Raw genomic sequence first — 19834 nt, forward strand, 5'->3', positions numbered from 1 at the left:
AGAAAGGACATCTAAAATCTGATGAACCATTTTTAAAAATGGTGAACATTAATCCACAATATGCAGAGGACTAAGACATCAAACAACCTGTTTTATTTCTAATCAATAATAGTGCAGAGGAGCAAGAAAGAAGTAACACTGTTGTTAGTTGTTTATAACTTTATTTTATTTTAATACCACAGCCTATTTAACTTACTTACAGTTTGCTAATATTTTGATCTACTGAGGTCACCTGTAATGTTTGCATCTATACTGGAGACAGATCGTATCAAAGACTGTGAAAGTGTTCTGTAAAGCTCTTGTATTCTCACGAGTAAAAGGAGAAAATGTTACATTTCTTGTCCTGTTCAGTCCTTCCTCTCATTGTTAGTCCAGACTGACAAAAGTAATTTATGTGGAGCCACAAACTAAAACTAAAAGTCACATAAAGAAAGATTATTTATGTTTCATTTCTTGTTGTTAGATATGTGAAGATCTTCACCTGCCGAGCAGATAGTTAAAAGCAGCAGTCCTGTCCTATAGTCCATCATGTTAAACTGTGTGTCCACTGTTCTCTGTCATCCTCTCTGCAGTCAGATAAGTAGAGGTGGAAGACATCAAGGTTTTGCATTGACTCCTCCTCACAGCAAGCAGAGAACTGAACTGAGCTTTTTAAAATGTGCAATAATAATTTTAATATAAAGTTCATACTCATTATCATTAAGTTTTAATAGAAAAAATACCTCCTGAACAAATGTTGTATTGTTTTGTTTTTCTCACAAAGTGCTCATAACATTCAGGATGTCAGGGGGAAAGAAAACCCCGGTAAGAATATAAGTGAAGAAAACTGATGAGAATACATGAAAAATATGTAACTCCTCAGTACATGGATGTTATTAATACCCATCTTCTTTAGTCAATAAAAATATAATGTCCAATGTCAAAACATAAACTCTGTTTCTTGTGTCATAAGTAGAGGTGGAAGACATCAAGGTTTTGCATTGACTCCTCCTCACAGGGAGGAAACAACTAGACTGGACTTGGCCAGCATTTTGATCTACTGTTAAAATTACAGTATAAACTGTATTAAAGCTTAGAGTTGTGCTTCCAGCCAAATGTGTTATGATTCATGCATGATGTCTTTTGAAATCAGACTTTTGATCTGAAAATAAAAGTAATAATAATGAGAAGCACATACATAACAGAAAAAAGGTTGCAAGATTTTGTTGCCAACTCTGAATTATCAGATGCAGGGTTTCCTAAAACACACTGCAAACTGTTCACAACTGTATTATCATCCAAACAACAAATATTTTCATACTGTACTTACACAAGCAGATAATTTAATTAATGAAATAATAGGCACTAATGTAAAGTATGTGAGGTGTAAAAACAGCAATATGGGCCTTTAAATATTCTGATATTCATCCGTCTGTCTGGCAAGGAGCAAAAGGCCAAACATACTGAGAGCATTATATGGTCATCAGTATCACCATATAAATGGTTAATTCAGTGAAAGAGTGTTACAGTAATGCTGCTGTGATTAGATTTTAAACTCTTGATTAAAACTCTTGAGGTTACTGTAGAGAAATTAACTTTTGTCAGATGCAGGCCTTTAGAAAGACCACATGTTACTGTAGTTGAATTTGTTTTATGGTTCATTTTGCATTTTTGAAAATGCAGAATCTACTGTGAGTCATTAATGGTGGGAGATAGATTAAAGTACTGAGTAACTAATTACTGAACTTCTAAATGTATTTTTTATTTCATAATCTCACAGTCCTAAATATGATGTTGTTTACATTTAGCAGGTGATTTTTGTACTGTACATGTGTTGCTTGTTTGTGTCTCCAGAAGACAGAAACACAGCTGCATCTGTCCTCTACTGTAAGTGTCTGTTGGATGTGTGGCTGCCTGAGAGGTTTTTGTTCAGGTCTGCTGATGGTTTGTGTTATTGTGGGTGTCTGGCACAGTAATACACAGCAGTGTCGTCAGGCTGTAGATTCTGTCCATTTAGAGTCACTCTGTTGCTGGAAGAGTCTAAGTTGACACTGAATTTGTTCTTTAGTGAATCTTTGACAGTTGTGTCATAACTCATCCACTGAGGCTGGCTGTGTCAACTGTTCACACTTCACACCTGTTAAAAGAAGAAAATGTTTTGTTACAAATGATCAAGTTACACTGCAAAAGAAGAACTTCTGACTATGACAAATCCAGAGAGACTCACAGGATCCAGCTGCCAACAGCAGCAGCAGAGCTACAGAGAACATGGTTTATGGTGAAGCTGAAGAGATGTGAGCTTCTGATCCTCTTTCACCACCACTGACAGTCTCATGAGAAATCTTTATAACTGCGTAACAAGGAAGATCACTGAGTTTGCATAGAATCAAATATAGAGCGTAAGAATGTGTGACAAACTGGAGCTAAATAGAGGAAGTTGTTATTAAAATTATTTTCTTCACACTGTCTTGAAATAATAATTTCAGTGTCCTTTTCAATTATTATTTCACAGACGTAGAATCAAGGCCTTGATTCCGATATTTAAATATTCATCACCAACTCACTTATATCTAAACAGTTTATTAATGGTAGCAGTTTTATCACTCATTTAATCAACTCAAGTCCCTGTATTTAATGAAAAATGTCAAGTGTTTCAAATAATGTGTCTCTACAAAAAACAATGTCATTGATACCCAAATGTATTTCTGAGAAATTGAAACATTTTATATATTCAAATATAATTTCATACGATTTAATTTGATTGTGTTGCTATTTATGCCCTTGAAATGTATATTTAATGTCAGATTTTTTGTAATTGAAAATAAAACCATATTCACTGAAGTCAGCATTGTAATAAATGGTGGTGGTAAATAGAGGAAGTGATATTTATATGACTCTCTTATTACTGTCTCATACAAATTTGTCTGAAATTTGACTGAAATTTGTCACCGTATATAGACGTCATCCGTCACATGGCGTCTATTTCAGACGTTGTGGGAGTTCACCAGAAGTTTATCGGACTACCCTGCACGTTGAAAAATGACCCTAAAGGGGTACCCACTGCGTTAAAAAGTGAGGCCACAGAGTCCTGACCAAGCTTCAATATATGACGAGTTGGGAGTGAGAGCGGGCTGCCCCAGTATAGATGCAATCATTACAGGTGACCTTAGTAAATCAAAATATTGGCAAACTGTAAATAAGTTAAATAGGTGGTGGTATTGAAATAAAATAATGTCATTGACAACTGACAATAGCGTTACTATTTTCTTGCTCTGCTGTATTATTACTCATTATACATTGAAACAGGTTGTTTTAAGTCTTGGTCCTCTGTGTATTGTAGACTAATGTTCACCATGTTTTAAAATGGACCATCAGATTTGAGATGTCCTTTCTCTTAGGCAGCCATTGGTTTTTGTTCATGTTTATGAAAAACATTTTAGTTATCTGAGGTGAGATTAAGATTGGTAAAAACAAAACATAATGTCATCTCATGTTTTATGTTATTTTGTGTCATGATGATTCAGTTGCAAGTGTGTTAAAAATATGTTTGTTTGGGGAAACTCTGATATCCAACAACATGAGTTGGTTGTAACTCAAACTTGCAACACAAAATTCAACACTTGAAGAGAATTCTGATTAAGTACAATTTTCAAATTTAGATCGGACTTCATTTAACTGGTGTTGCAATTCTTCCATCATTGTTTTGTCTGTGAGGACGAGTCAGTTCAAAACTTGGTTGTCTTCCACCTTTACTGATCCAACTGCAGAGAGAGAGGCAAACTGGTTACTGTAGTTTTCACTGACATTTGTTTTACACAAGAAACAGAGTTTATATTTCACATTGGACATTTTATTTTTATTGACTAAAGAAGATGGGTATTAATGACATCTATGTACTGAGGAGTTACATGTTTTTCATGTATTCTCATCAGTTTTCTTCACTAATACTCCAACTGGGGTTTTCTTTCCCCCTGACATCCTGAATGTTATGAGCACTTTGTGAGAAAAACAAAACAAAGCAAAATTTGTTCAGGAGGTACTTTTTCTATTAAAACTTAACTATAATAAGTATAAACTTTATATTAAAATTGGTATCACAAATTTTCAAAAGTTCAATCCAGTTCTCTCTCCCTGTGAGAAGGAGTTAATGCAAAACTTTGATGTCTTCCACCTCTAATTATCTGACTGCAGAGAGGATGACAGAGAACAGTGGACACACAGTTGAACATGATGGACTATAGGACAGGACTGCTGCTTTTAACTATCTGCTGGGCAGGTGAAGATCTTCACTGATCTTTATTTGACATATTTACATTTGTATTACCAACATGATGCATGTTAGGCTCTTTTTTCTGTCTTGACAGGTGTTGAAATCAGTTTAAACATGATTTATTTTGTTATCAAGTTTCTCATTACTCCCTGTGAGTGTAATTGGCAGTAGATAAGAAGATAATATAAATATTCTATTGTTTTAGTCACCAACATACTGCTACTTGAAAACTACTTCATCTCTGATCAAATGTTGTGTCTGTGGAGGTTTTTGTGCAGCTGCTTCACTGTCTTCAGTCACTGTGTTTTATCGAGCACAGAAGTAAACAGCAGAATCTTCTGCTGTCAGGCTCTTGATCTCAAGGTACTGATCGCTGCTGGACGCAGTTTCAGTTATGATGAAACGGCTTTGAAAGGAGCTGGCATAGATAGCAGAGTTTGAACCTGTGCTCATCCTCCCAATCCACTCCAGAGCTTTGCCTGGTCTCTGTCTTATCCAGTGAATATTGTAGCTTGTCAGGCTATAACCAGATATGATACATGACATCTTCACTGTCTCTGCAGGTCTTTTCACCTCAGAGGGAGACTGGTCCAGTTTGATCTCACTCTGAACTCCTGTAAGCAAACAAATGAAGATCATCATTCATCAAACTTGTCAATTACAGGTCAGACTTTTACAAATTAAGTCTTCTGTGTGTTGAGGGATAAATGATTCTCTTACCATGAATACAAAGTATTGAGAATAAACTCCAGAAAATCATATTTTCCATTCTGTAAAAGGAAAAAAACAAAAAAGAAAAAAAAAAAACTGCAGTTTGGAGCTTCTTTTTTTTTTTTATCAGCGTTTGCAAGGTTTAAAATCTGCCTCAGTTGTTGTGTTACATATGACATGAGAGTTCCTGATGGTGTTTTTATAAGGGAGGAAAAGTTTGCATAGACCTCCCTCTATAGGTTTAAAAAGGGAAGGTTTTGGCATCACAGTTCTGTTTCACATCACTCCCCTCATATGGACAGCATATGAAAGCATACAATAAAAATATAAACTATTTATTCTGACTACTCTACTGAGTTAAACATAAATAGAGTATTTCTACAGAGGATATTAAAAAAAAGGTTGAACCAACTATTCAAGCAGAAAACCTTCTGTCTTGGCTCTGACCCCTGTTTATACTTTGCCTCGTCTCGCACATTGTCGTTTTTTAATCCTTTGTACCTCTGCACATTAGCATATTTCAATTCTATTTATCTTTGAATTTTTATGCTTTATATTTTTGCTCTTATTCTAATTGGCATCCTCTATTCAACACCATCAGCTCTAGCATAGCCTCAGAAGTATGCCACCCTGCATTTCACTGCATACATTGTATGAGCATGTGATGAATAAAACCTTTGAATCTGCTTAACATCCTAACATCCTATTAACATCCTTTCCAAGCATCATAAAACACTGATAAAAAAAAAATGTTTAAATTAGTCATATCTATGTAGTGAAGAAAAGTCAAGTTTCTCAAAGGCTCTTCTGTACTGAAATAGTCTTTATGTCAAACACATTTAAACACCCAACAACTTCTATGTCAGAGAGTAACTGGCCACATATACTCTACTGAATACTTTATTCATGTGCCTAGTTGAGTCTTGCTGGTTTCTGGGTATTTGTGCAGGTCTGTTGGTGGTTTGTATCACTGTGGGGCGACATACACAGTAATACACAGCTGTGTCCTCAGGCTGCAGATTCTGTCCTTTAATAGACAGTGTTCTAGCAGAAGTGTCTCTGCTGTAGCTGAACTTTTTCTTCAGAGCATTATTTTGACGAAGAGTACCTCCCCCCCACATATGGAAAATCCAGTTCATTGGTTTTCCTTCAGGCTGTCTGATCCAACCTGTTGCATAGCTGCTATCAGTCAGAGAATAACCAGAGACCTGACAGGTGATGGTCAAAGACTGTCCAGGCTGCACAACCATTGAGTCTGGCTGGATGAGATCAATACTGTACACACCTGTGGAAAGAGAAATCAACATTATCTCCATCATTCATCTGACTATTCAGTGTTTCTAATGTGTTTATTAGTGTGAATCCACTGAAAGCTCCTCACAGGATCCAGCTGCAGGCAGCAACATCAGAGCTGCAGAGAACATGGTTGATGTTGAAGCTGAACTGATGTGAGCTCTTCTGTCCTCTCACTGACACACACACACACACTTCACTTCCTTATGAGTCACATTTATTTACATATTGTTCAATAATTTATTGCATTTTATTTAAATAGATTCTGTTGAAGGTGAAAAGATCAGCATTTCTCCTCAAATCTAGACTGAAGTAGAAAATAAATAATTGAATCAAATAAAGTTATTGTTGAATTACATTGTTATAAAGAACATTTATATAGACCTGAGTTCATTCATCATTTTGATTTTTAAAAATCATAAAAAGTTTAAGGTTAATGTGAATTTTTACTTCAGGTAGTAGGCAGGTAGGCAGTACATCAGAGTTTTTTACAGCCAAGATTTTACTATTTTAGTTGTAATTTTTGTTGTATTTTATTTCATATTTTCTAAATCTCTGTGAGAAAGGAAAAATGAAGACAAGAAAGAGAAAGAAAAATTAAAAATATATATATATTAAAGTAAAGAAAAATTAAATGTCAACAATTGACAAATATTTTACTGTGTGTCTGTATGTACAGTATATATCTATTTAATTACTGCAGTGAAGTAACAGGGGAAATACTCAAATAGCATGAAGACTTGAGTTTGTTCTGGTTAGATGGAGGTTTGGAGCTTTGAATACAAAAGTTTGAATGTTTTCAGTTTTTGCAGATGTTTGAAGTCACATGTAGCCCAGACAAACTTGGAGACTCTGAACAGATGTTCAGGAACTGAAACCTGTGTGATGATCTGCATAAAACTATTTGTTTCCCTTAAAAGATAATTAAAAAAGATAATTATATTAGTTTAAAACAATCTTTAGTGGGGTGTCTGTGAGATAATTTGACAATGTTGACAGTTTAATGTTGTTGCTGAAGTAGTTTGAAACTTCATTGATACCATACAAAACATCCTGTTTTATATTCAGTGAGTATTGAAGCTTTGATTTCATATTAATTCTGCAAACTGAGAAATGGTGAAATAATCAGACTGTTAATAATTAACTCTCAGGTTAAACATTTAGACAAAACTGCACAACTAATGTTTTAATTCAGTGATTATCTTATCTTTTAAGCTAAGGGTGTAAAACACACTTAAAATATAAAAATAAAAAAATTAATAAAATAAAATAAAATAAAACTCTATATCTCACCCTGGTTCCAAACCAAAGATCCTCCACAACACTGCAGCTTTCCATTTCTTTTCTTCTCTGTTTTTTCTTCTTTCTTTTTTATCCTCTCTTTCTTCTTCTTTCCTTCCCTCTGCTCTCTTCCCTCTATATCCTTACACACCAACACTAACACACACAGACACACACACACCACGTGCATTTTGTACTGAGCCAAAAGTGTATTTATTTATTTTTATTTATTAATTTATTTTCATGTTATTGTTTTCTTGGGGTTACTGTCTGGTCCTTTTTGCTCCTCCTGTATGTACTGTCCTGTGTTATAAGGGTTTCATGTTTATCACTTGTCCTGCACTCAATTTGTGTTATTCACACTCTGCACTAAATAAAGGGGAAAAAAACAAACAAAAAACTTTTCTGTCTTGTTCAAATACTGAGTCCAAAAACTGTAACTGATCGTAATCTCTTGAGTGTCAGACATCTTAATTTAAGCTCTTTGGTAAGGCCCAAAGAAATATCACATTGTTCTCCAAAGATGAATAGGAGTAGAGGAATTACAAAATTTTCTTGAACTACTTAAACTGAAGACATTAATCACATGAGATAGTTACTGTGATCTATCATCATAGTAAGGAGAACTATTGTAGGATTTTGTACAGCTGCTCAACCAACTCCAGTCACTGTGAGTGTCGAGCACAATAATAAACAGCAGAATCTTCAGTCTTCAGACTGTTCATCTGCAGATACACCTGCTGTCTGCTGTTGTCTCTGGAGATGGTGAACCGGCCTTGAACTGACTGAGAGTAGTATGTGCTACTACCACTATAGATAGTTGCAATCCACTCCAGTCCTTTTCCAGGAGCCTGTCTGATCCAGTGCATAGCGTAGTCACTGAATGTGAATCCAGAGGCTGTACAGATCAGTTTGTGGGATTCTCCAGGCTTTTTAATCACTGGATCAGATTCTGTCAGAGTCTGACCATCAACACCTGTCAAGACGAAAAAGGAAACAGTTATTTTCTGTAAGTTTTAAACTTTCTTATGATGTCTTCAACTCAAGATCAGTGAAAATCTTCACCTGCCCAGCAGATAGTTAAAAGCAACAGTCCTGTCCTATAGTCCATCATGTTAAACTGTGTGTCCACTGTTCTCTGTCATCCTCTCTGCAGTCAGATAAGTAGAGGTGGAAGACATCAAGGTTTTGCATTGACTCCTCCTCACAGGAAGGAAACAACTAGACTGGACTTGGCCAGCATTTTGATTGGCTGTTAAAATTACAGTATTATCATCCAAGCAACAAAAATTTTCATACTGTACTTTCACAAGCAGATAATTTAATTAATGAAATAATAGGCACTAATTTAAAGTATGTGAGGTGTAAAAACAGCAATATGGGCCTTTAAATATTCTGATATTCATCCGTCTGTCTGGCAAGGAGCAAAAGGCCAAACATACTGAGAGCATTATATGGTCATCAGTATCACCATATAAATGGTTAATTCACTGAAAGAGTGTTACAGTAATGCTGCTGTGATTAGATTTTAAACTCTTGATTAAAACTCTTGAGGTTACTGTAGAGAAACTAACTTTTTGTCAGATGCAGGCCTTTAGAAAGACCACATGTTACTGTAGTTGAATTTGTTTTATGGTTCATTTTGCATTTTTGAAAATGCAGAATCTACTGTGAGTCATTAATGGTGGGAGATAGATTAAAGTACTGAGTAACTAATTACTGAACTTCTAAATGTATTTTTTATTTCATAATCTCACAGTCCTAAATATGATGTTTACATTTAGCAGGTGATTTTTGTACTGTACATGTGTTGCTTGTTTGTGTCTCCAGAAGACAGAAACACAGCTGCATCTGTCCTCTACTGTAAGTGTCTGTTGGATGTGTGGCTGCCTGAGAGGTTTTTGTTCAGGTCTGCTGATGGTTTGTGTTATTGTGGGTGTCTGGCACAGTAATACACAGCAGTGTCGTCAGGCTGTAGATTCTGTCCATTTAGAGTCACTCTGTTGCTGGAAGAGTCTAAGTTGACACTGAATTTGTTCTTTAGTGAATCTTTGACAGTTGTGTCACTGAGGCTGGCTGTGTCAACTGTTCACACTTCACACCTGTTAAAAGAAGAAAATGTTTTGTTACAAATGATCAAGTTACACTGCAAAAGAAGAACTGCTGACTATGACAAATCCAGAGAGACTCACAGGATCCAGCTGCCAACAGCAGCAGCAGAGCTACAGAGAACATGGTTTATGGTGAAACTGAAGAGATGTGAGCTTCTGATCCTCTTTCACCTCCACTGACAGTCTCATGAGAAATCTTTATAACTGCGTAACAAGGAAGATCACTGAGTTTGCATAGAATCAAATATAGAGCGTAAGAATGTGTGACAAACTGGAGCTAAATAGAGGAAGTTGTTATTAATATTATTTTCTTCACACTGTCTCGAAATAATAATTTCAGTGTCCTTTTTAATTATTATTTCACAGATGTAGAATCAAGGCCTTGATTCCGATATTTAAATATTCATCACCAACTTACTTATATCTAAACAGTTTATTAATGATAGCAGTTTTATCACTCATTTAATCAACTCAAGTCCCTGTATTTAATGAAACATGTCAAGTGTTTCAAATAATGCATTTCTACTTTTGTACAAAAAATATTTTATTGATACCCAAATATATTTTTGAGAAATTGAAACATTTTGTAAATTCAAATATAATTTTATACAATTTAATTTTACTATAATTTTTAAGGAGGATCATATTGCTATTTATGTCCTTAAAATGTATATTTAATGTCATATTTTGTGTAATTGAAAATAAAACCAAATTCACTGAAGTCAGCATTGTAATAAATGGTGGTGGTAAATAGAGGAGGTGATATTTATATGACTCTCTTATTACTGTCGGTAATACAGTAATAAACTGCTGTGTCTTCAGTCTTCAGACTGTTCATCTATAGATAGAGCTTACTGCTGGAGTCATCTCTGGAGATGGTGAATCTACCCTGGACTGACTGGCAGTAATAGATAGAAGAACTAGATGTGTGTATAAAAGTGATCCTCTCTGGTCCTTTACCAGGTCAAAGTCAAACCCAGATGTTGTGCAGGTGAGTTTGTGGGATTCTTCAGGTTTTTTAACTGCTGGTTCAGACTCTGTTATGGTCTGACCTTCAACAGCAGTTAAAACAAACAGAACAACTACCAAGAGTGGCCGCTTTCAGCCATGTTAACAGTGTGCTTAGTATTTCAAATCCCTTCATGTATAATGTTAACTGGACCCCTGAGAATTTGTTTACAGGAGCTCCTCCTACATCACTGCTTTGAAAGTCAAGTTTAAAGTTGAGAACACAACACAAAATAAAACAGCATTTATATAGTTTGACAACTATGAAATACTCATTTAAAACATTTAAAAAGATTTGTTTTGCTAAACTTACATATATTTATGAAGAGATTTATTTAATTTTATTTTGTTACTGCAAACACCAGAGATGTGAAAGCAAAATAATCTAAATAGTATCGATGCTTGAGTTTGCTGCAGCTGATTTATACAAACTTTTTATGGGTTTTAGTGTTTGCATATTGCAGATGTTTGTTCTAAAGGAAATTAAATAAGGAACTGAAACCTTGTATAACCACATGCAAAAAGATATATATATATATATATATATATATATATATATATATATATATATATATATATATATATTTATATATATATTTGCTGTAGTTAGGTAGAAAATGTCTGCTGGCTTATCAGTCAAATGATTTACATGAATGTGATCTTTGCTATCACATTGAAGACAAATAAACAAAACAGTGGAAAATGTGGACAGTTAAGTGTGTTTACAACTGAAAAACACTTTTGACATCCATTTATCCTCTTAGTTCACAGCCTTTGCAGTTCTCTGTGTATATTGTACTGTAGTTTTAATCCCACTCCAAACTAAGAAATGTTCATCAACTGCCTTCAGACTCTTAAATCTCAGTTTAGATAGTTAGAAAAGTAATTTAACTACACAAATGCTGTTTACTGTTTAGCAGTGGTCTTCTCTGAGAAATGGTTTTACTGAGGCTCTTATATGGAATAAGCAATAAATGCTTATTTAGTATTATTATTTGTACATTCAAATCGCTGTTAGGAAATACACTTTTAATCCCCATTCAAAACCCCATTAATGGTTCTCAAAATGTGTTTTTGTTAGTTGACATGTTTTAGTTTAATGTGTGTAAAATGTGTCCATAAGTATTTCTAAGTATTATTATTAAATTCATGTTCAGACATGAGACACATTAACATGCATGGCTTATTGAAATCAGTTTAAACATGATTTATTTTGTTATCAAGTTTCTCATTACTCCCTGTGAGTGTAATTGGCAGCAGATAAGAAGATAATATAAATATTCTATTGTTTTAGTCACCAACATACTGCTACTTGAAAACTGCTTCATCTCTGGTCAAATGTTGTGTCTGTGGAGGTTTTTGTGCAGCTGCTTCACTGTCTTCAGTCACTGTGACTCTTCGAGCACAGAAGTAAACAGCAGAATCTTCTGCTGTCAGACTCGTCACCTCCAGGTACTGATTGCTGCTGGACGCAGTTTCAGTTATGATGAAACGGCTTTGAAAGGAGCTGGCATAGCTAGCAGAGTTTGAACCTGTGTTCATCCTCCCAATCCACTCCAGAGCTTTACCTGGTCTCTGTCTTATCCAGTGAATATAGTAGCTTGTCAGGCTATAACCAGATATGACACATGACATCTTCACTGTCTCTCCAGGTCTTTTCACCTCAGAGGGAGACTGGTCCAGTTTGATCTCACTCTGAACTCCTGTAAGCAAAGAAATGAAGATCATCATTCATGAAACTTGAAAATCACAGGTTAGACATTTACAAAAGAAGCAAAAGAATTGGTTTTCTTACCATGAATAGTAACTACAAACAATAAAATCCAGACAATTGTGTTTTTCATTCTGTAATAAACACTGTGGTTCAGTGCTTTCTGGTCAGAGTGTTTTAACAATGTATAAAACTCCTCTAGTTGTTCTGCTCCAAATTATATGACAGTTGCTATTGCTGTATTTTTATAAGGAAGAGTTTGCATAGACCTCCCTCTACAGGTTTAAAAAGGAAATATTCAACACAGATACATTTTCATAAGTAGAGTATCTACAACAACAGAGGAAAATGTAAAATATCAAATCCCTGCTAGCTAATATCTGACCTGGTGGAGAAGGTGAACAAAACTTTTATGTTCAACATTGACAATCTTTTATTCATGATGTAGCAAATTACTATATTTCAGTTTAGCCAAATAAAAAAAGGAAATCTGCACCCTATTTGTTTCTGCCTTCAAAGATATAGAGGTTCTGTGAATTCCACAAATACAAATTGTTATCAACTAAGCAGAGAGCACTATCTTTATTAATGTTCATATTTAAAACATGTTTGTGTGTGTTTCAGTCACATGAATCTCTGGGTATTTGTGCAGGTCTGTTGGTGGTTTGTATCATTTCGGGGTGACGGACACAGTAATACACAGCTGTGTCCTCAGACTGCAGATTTAGTCCCTTTAATGTCACTGAACTATTAGAGGTGTGTGTGTAATAAAGAAACTTGTTCTTCAGAGCATTATTTTGCCAAAGGTCGTCTCCTCCACTCCGATGTATAATCCAGTCCATTGGTTTTCCTTCACGCTGTCTGATCCAACCTGTTGCATAGCTGTTATCAGTCAGAGAATAACCAGAGACCTGACAGGTGATGGTCAAAGACTGTCCAGGCTGCACAACCATTGAGTCTGGCTGGGTGAGATCAATACTGTACACACCTGTGGAAAGAGAAATCAACATTATCTCCATCATTCATCTGACTATTCAGTGTTTCTAATGTGTTTATTAGTGTGAATCCACTGAAAGCTCCTCACAGGATCCAGCTGCCAGCAGCAGCATCAGAGCTGCAGAGAACATGGTTGATGTTGAAGCTGAACTGATGTGAGCTCTTCTGTCCTCTCACTGACACACAGACACACACACACTCTGATTACATTTTATTTAAATGGATTCTGTTGAAGATGAAAAGATCAGCATTTCTTCTCAAATCCAGACTGAAGTAGAAAGAAATAATTGAATCAAATAAAGTTATTGTTGAATTACATTGTTATAAAGAACATTTATATAGACCTGAGTTCATTCATCATTTTAATTTTTAAAAATCATTTAAAGTTTATGAAGATACTTCAGGTAGTAGGCAGGTAGGCAGTACATCAGAGTTTTTTACAGCCAAGATTTTATTATTGTCGTTGTAATTTTTGTTTTATTTTATTTTATCCAGCTGATATCAGCATAATCATCTGATATTCCTGCATATGTACAGGTCAGTTTGTGGGATTCTCCATGCAGCTTTACCACAGGTCCGGACTCAGTCAGAGTCTGACTGCAAACACCTAGAGAAGAAAGCAGTTTGATCAAAACAGACCCAAACAAAATCTATTGAAATAGAAAAAGATGTGTGCAGAGATGTCATATTCAGCAGAAATGACTGATAGCATCAGAAAAGTTAAACATGTAGCTACAGTCATTGTGAAAATTTGTTGTATGTCAGGTTGGTGGTTTGATTTGTCTTCAGTTTGCAGTGACATAAAATAGATGGAAGGATCAAGATTTGCATTGACTCCTCCTCACACTGCTGAAATTTTTTAAAGTATTTTCATGGGAAATCTTCAGATGGGCCAATAAATCTTCAGGTCACCCACAACTTAGCATTAAACTCAAAATTTATAAGAGAAAGACTCAAAGAAATACACTGGAAGCTGAGTTCAATGTGAATAAGTTACTGTGCATAAAAAGCAATATAAAGCAAATCGAGGCCTTCATCCTGGGATAAAGAACCTAATGCAAAATCATACAACATTATATTATATACCTCTCATAACCCCTCCTAATGTGGAGGTTATTTTCTCAACTCCACCTCGTTTGACCTTGACACTTTGGTAATAATCCAGGCATGATTCATCTCAGGAACAATGGTGTCTCAAACTTCTCTAACATATATCCATTGCACCTGGTTTAGAAATAATACTTTCTCAGCATCTTACACATTCCTCACAATAAAAATGGGCCTAACAGCCTTCAATCATCACACACAGAGAACCAAAATGTGACATTACTGATCATCCCCCTTCCCAACTTCCCTGGGAACCGTCTCTTATTGATGTAAATGTTGCACAGTTACTAGCATGACCGTTTGTTGGGGACATCTGTCTCCACCACAGTATCTTGCCTAATATTTGCTTATTATATGTGTTTTTAAATTAGATTTGAGGTGTTGTCAGACAACACATGAACATTTGGTGTCTGATTCCAAGCATACAGCTTGTAACAAACAAACAAAATTAGATAGTAGGGATGTGCAGAGGGCCCAGTATTTGTATTTGTATCTGTATTTGTTGAGGCAACAAAATTATTTATATTTGTATTTGTAATTTAATAAAGGTGGAAAAAGTTGTAAAAATACAGTTTTTGCTTTTAATACACTTTTAATTTTAGGATATTAAAGTGTTAAAATAAGTGTTTATGAATAAACTGTCTCACGAAGGAGGTCCCCACAGTGAGTCTCAAACTCCAGCCTCCCAGATAATAGACGACTGCACTGAGCTGAAACAACGTGCATTGCACATGTGCAGACAGACCTCTAACTATTTATACACCCATAACACAGAGACAGTACATTGTGTAACATGTGGAGAAGAACTTCAAAGGTGATTCTTGCTTTGCACTCTTCATTTTTACAACCTAACTTTGTGGAAAGGAGAAGGGGTACAACAGGTTATGGAGAGTCACTTGAGAGGACTTTTCTTGTGTCAGCAGTTCAGCTGTGTTTATCTCTGGGGAACACCCCCAACTCCGGGAGTGATGTCCAAATTAGGTCATGTAGCAGGTGGATGTGACTCTCCTCTTTGAGACCTGCTGATAGACTTAAGAGTGGAGCAGAGGACAGAGACTGAGATAGGAATGAAACTGAACTGCGTGCTATATGACATGTTTTTTTTCTTCCCAAAAGCAAATAATTTTTTAAATATTTGTACAAAGTAAATGTTCATAAAAAAACACTATTTGTGCTTTGCCAAATAACATAATTGTATTCAGGCACACCCCTATTAGATAGCACAAGCAACATATTCATTTCAATAATTCATGGCAAAAAGAAAAACTGAACAGAGGATTGTGATACATTTTTGGTCATTATATGGTGAGAAGTGAGGAACAAATTTGGTATCAGGATTACATCCATCTTTCAAACTGCATCTCTTGTTCACGGTTAAAAGGTGAAGCTTTTCTCAGTGGACACTAAACAAGACAGGTCAAAACATAATCACTCCATCAGCAATTGAACAAGTTAGAATATCCATTTCACCAAAGTTGCATATGTGTTGACTGTGTGAGGAAACCACCACAGACACTCAGAGAAAACCCAGATCCTCACAGTGGATTTGAACCCAGGACCTTCTTGCTGTGAGGTGAGAGTGCTAAACATTGAACCACTGTGCCATCCCATCTATCAGGGTGAAAATATTAACACTAACTGTGCTCAAGACAAATGAAACAATCTCTTTTCATCACTATCATTTCAATCCAAGATTACTGTGATCAGTAACACAGTCAGTCCTTGTCTGCCCTCTAGAGTTTAAAATGAGGGACTGTAACTCTTTTCTATCTCAACATATACAGTAACTCACTTGCGAATCCCAAGAATAAAGAAATATTGTTGTATTTGAATCTCTGCCAAACATACCTAGCAGTTTCCGCCTTTCAACTTGTGTATGCTGGGATACACTCTGCACTCACAGCACTGACGTGACATGAACAGGGAGAAGAAGGAGCAGATTTAGATATAGATGACTGATGATACTGTGATGATAGTTTGGTAACATAGATATCTGAGTGATAACCTTTTATTTACATGAATAAATGTGAATGATTGTCCACATGTTTGTGGTCTTTGTTTCTTCTTTGTTAAGTACTGTTTTGTCTGGCTTTTATATTTCAGCTTATCAAGTTTCAATCTGCACTTTGTCATGTTTTGCTTGTGCAGCCTTAAAAGGTTTTAAAACGACGACAACTATACTACTACTTTCAACTTAATTGAAGTTACATCATTATATGAGGTAGTTGAGGCCTATCAGGATGAGTATTGTAGGATTTTGTACAGCTGCTCAACCAACTCCAGTCACTGTGGCCATCGAGCACAATAATAAACAGCAGAATCTTCAGTCTTCACGCTGTTCATCTGCAGATACAGCTGCTCTCTGCTGTTGTCTCTGGAGATGGTGAACCGGCCTTGAACTGACTGAGAGTAGTAGATTGAGTCACTGTCATATTCGATGATTGCAATCCACTCCAGTCCTTTTCCAGGAGCCTGTCTGATCCAGGCCATCCAAGAGCTATCAAAGTCAAGCCCAGAGGCTGTACAGGTCAGTTTGTGGGATTCTCCAGGTTTTTTAACTGCTGATTCAGATTCTGTCAGAGTCTGACCATCAACACCTGTCAAGACAAAAAGAAAACTGTTATATAAGTTTTTAACTTTTTGAAGATGACTTAAACTCAAGATCAAAATCTTCACCTGCCCAGTAGATGGTTAAAAGCAGCAGTCCTGTCCTATAGTCCATCATGTTAAACTGTGTGTCCACTGTTCTCTGTCATCCTCTCTGCAGTCAGATAAGTAGAGGTGGAAGACATCAAGGTTTTGCATTGACTCCTCCTGACAGGAAGGACAGATTTGGGTTGTATTTGGCCCTCATTTCTACCTACTGTGTGTTGAAACTACAACAAATAATGTAGATTTATAATATCAAAATTGTGATTATATGAACATTAATTTGATTCATGCATTATAAATTTTGTTTTTGCATAATGGGCAGCAGATGAGAGCATAAAATAATATAAATATTCTATTGTTTTAATCAGCAACATACTGCCATTTGAAATCTGCTTCATTGTCATTTGACTAAGTAAAACCATCCACCAATGTTCTGAATATGTTTTGGACTGAGGTCACCTCTGATCCATGAAGTTCACTCTCAATTTTTTTTTCAACTTGTTTCCCTTTTTGAACTCATTTCATGAAATGTAAAGTTTGTACCTGTGAATGTGACATTTGCTATTTAAATTATGATTTGACAGTTGAAAGAACTCAGTCTATTTATTTGAATGATGTAAGATCAGAAAGACAAAAAAACTACCAACAAGTTTAAAATATAAAGAAATCTGTTGTGGATATTTTCAAAGTAATTTTGTAACATGCAGCTCATCAGAAAACCAAGATGTCACTGTCATCATATGTAGCTACTTGTTGTCTGTGGAGGTTTTTGTGCAGTTTTATCGAGCACAGAAGTAAACAGCAGAATCTTCTGCTGTCAGGCTCTTGATCTCAAGGTACTGATTGCTGCTGGACACATTTTCAATCATGATGAAACAGCTTTGAAAGGAGCTGGCATAGATAGTAGAGTTTCTGCCTGCGTTCATCCTCTCAATCCACTCCAGAGCTTTGCCTGGTCTCTGTCTTATCCAGTTAATATAGTAGCTTGTCTGTCATGTCAAATCCAGATATGACACATGACATCTTCACTGTCTCTCCGGGTCTTTTCACCTCAGAGGGAGACTGGTCCAGTTTGATTTCACTCTGAACTCCTGTAAACAAAGAAATGAAGATCATCATCCATCAAACTTGGAAATCGCATGCTGGACATTTAAAAAAGAAGTAAAAGAATTGTTTTTCTTAAACTCCAGGCAAGTGTAATTTTTATTCTGCAATAAACACTGTGGTTCAGTGCTTTTTATTGAGTGGTGCTAATTTGTATAAAACTGTTGTTTTGCCACAAACTACTATATGACATTTGCTGTTGGTGTGTTTATAGGGAAGAAAGAGTTTGCATAGACCTCCCTCTACAGGTTTAAAAAGGAAATATGCAACACAGATATGTTTTCTTAAGTAGAGTATCTACAACAACAGAGGAAAATATAAAATATCCAAATCCTGTCAGCTAATTTGTGACATGGTGGAAAAGGAGTTCAACAATCTTTAATTGATGGTGTAGCAAGTTACAGCTGTGTTTCCTTTTGGCCAAATAAGAAAAAGGAAACGTGCACCCTATATCTGTATTTGTTCCTGCCTTTAAAGAGATAGAGCTATCATTCATTTTGTCAGATAATATTTTAGTTTCCCCACAATACAGAAACAAAAACATATATATAGAAAAATGTGTCATATCCTTTATGTATTGATGTCAAATGCAGTTGAAGTCAAATGATATCTACATTTAATACTGAACTCTTCTACTGTCTATGAGGAAAAATGCCTCTACTGTTCTGTGAATTCCATAAATACAATTATTTATAAACTAAGCAGAGAGCACTATCTTTATTAATGTTCAAATTTAGAACATGTTTGTGTGTGTTTCAGTCACATGAATCTCTGGGTATTTAGCTGTGTGAGCTGTGTCCTCAGGCTGCAGATTCTGTCCTTTAATAGTCAATGTTCTAGCAGAAGTGTCTCTGCTGTAGCTGGACTTGTTCTTCAGAGCATTATTTTGACGAGGAGTACCTCCTCCCCACTGATGGGAAATCTAGTGCATTGGTTTTCCTTCACGCTGTCTGATCCAACCTGGTGCATAGTCGTTATCAGTCAGAGAATAACCAGAGACCTGACAGGTGATGGTCAAAGACTGTCCAGGCTGCACAACCATTGAGTCTGGCTGGGTGAGATCAATACTGTACACACCTGTGGAAAGAGAAATCAACATTATCTCCATCATTCATCTGACTATTCAGTGTTTCTAATGTGTTTATTAGTGTGAATCCACTGAAAGCTCCTCACAGGATCCAGCAGCCAGCAGCAGCATCAGAGTTGCAGAGAACATGGTTGATGTTGAAGCTGAACTGATGTGAGCTCTTCTGTCCTCTCACTGACACACACACACACACACACACACACTTCACTTCCTTATGAATCACATGTATTTGCATATTGTTCAATGATTTATTACATTTTATTTAAATAGGTTCTGTTGAAGGTGAAAAGATCAGCATTTCTTCTCAAATCCAGACTGAAGTAGAAATAAATTATTGAATCAAATAAAGTTATTGTTGAATTACATTGTTATAAAGAACATTTATATAGACCTGAGTTCTTTCATCATTTTAATTTTTAAAAATCATATAAAGTTTAAGGTTAATGTGAATTTTTTCTGATAGAGTTTTTTTACAGCCAAAATTTTACTATTTTAGTTGTAATTTTTGTTGTATTTTATTTCAT

The 19834-nt window shown here is 35.6% G+C and overlaps 2 gene segments (V, D, J or C); both read right to left on the reverse strand.

Annotated features, from left to right (window-relative positions):
• The window catches only part of LOC137201474 (immunoglobulin gamma-1 heavy chain-like), an 86835-nt gene that overhangs the window by 36490 nt on the left and 30511 nt on the right, over positions 1 to 19834 (reverse strand).
• On the reverse strand, positions 1828 to 5143 carry LOC137168207 (immunoglobulin heavy variable 1-3-like). The segment is given in 3 exon segments: positions 1828 to 2090; positions 4473 to 4863; positions 4970 to 5143. Coding segments are annotated over 3 exon segments (600 nt in total).

The sequence above is a fragment of the Thunnus thynnus genome, chromosome 17 (assembly GCF_963924715.1).
Source record: "Thunnus thynnus chromosome 17, fThuThy2.1, whole genome shotgun sequence".
Lineage (NCBI taxonomy): Eukaryota > Metazoa > Chordata > Actinopteri > Scombriformes > Scombridae > Thunnus > Thunnus thynnus.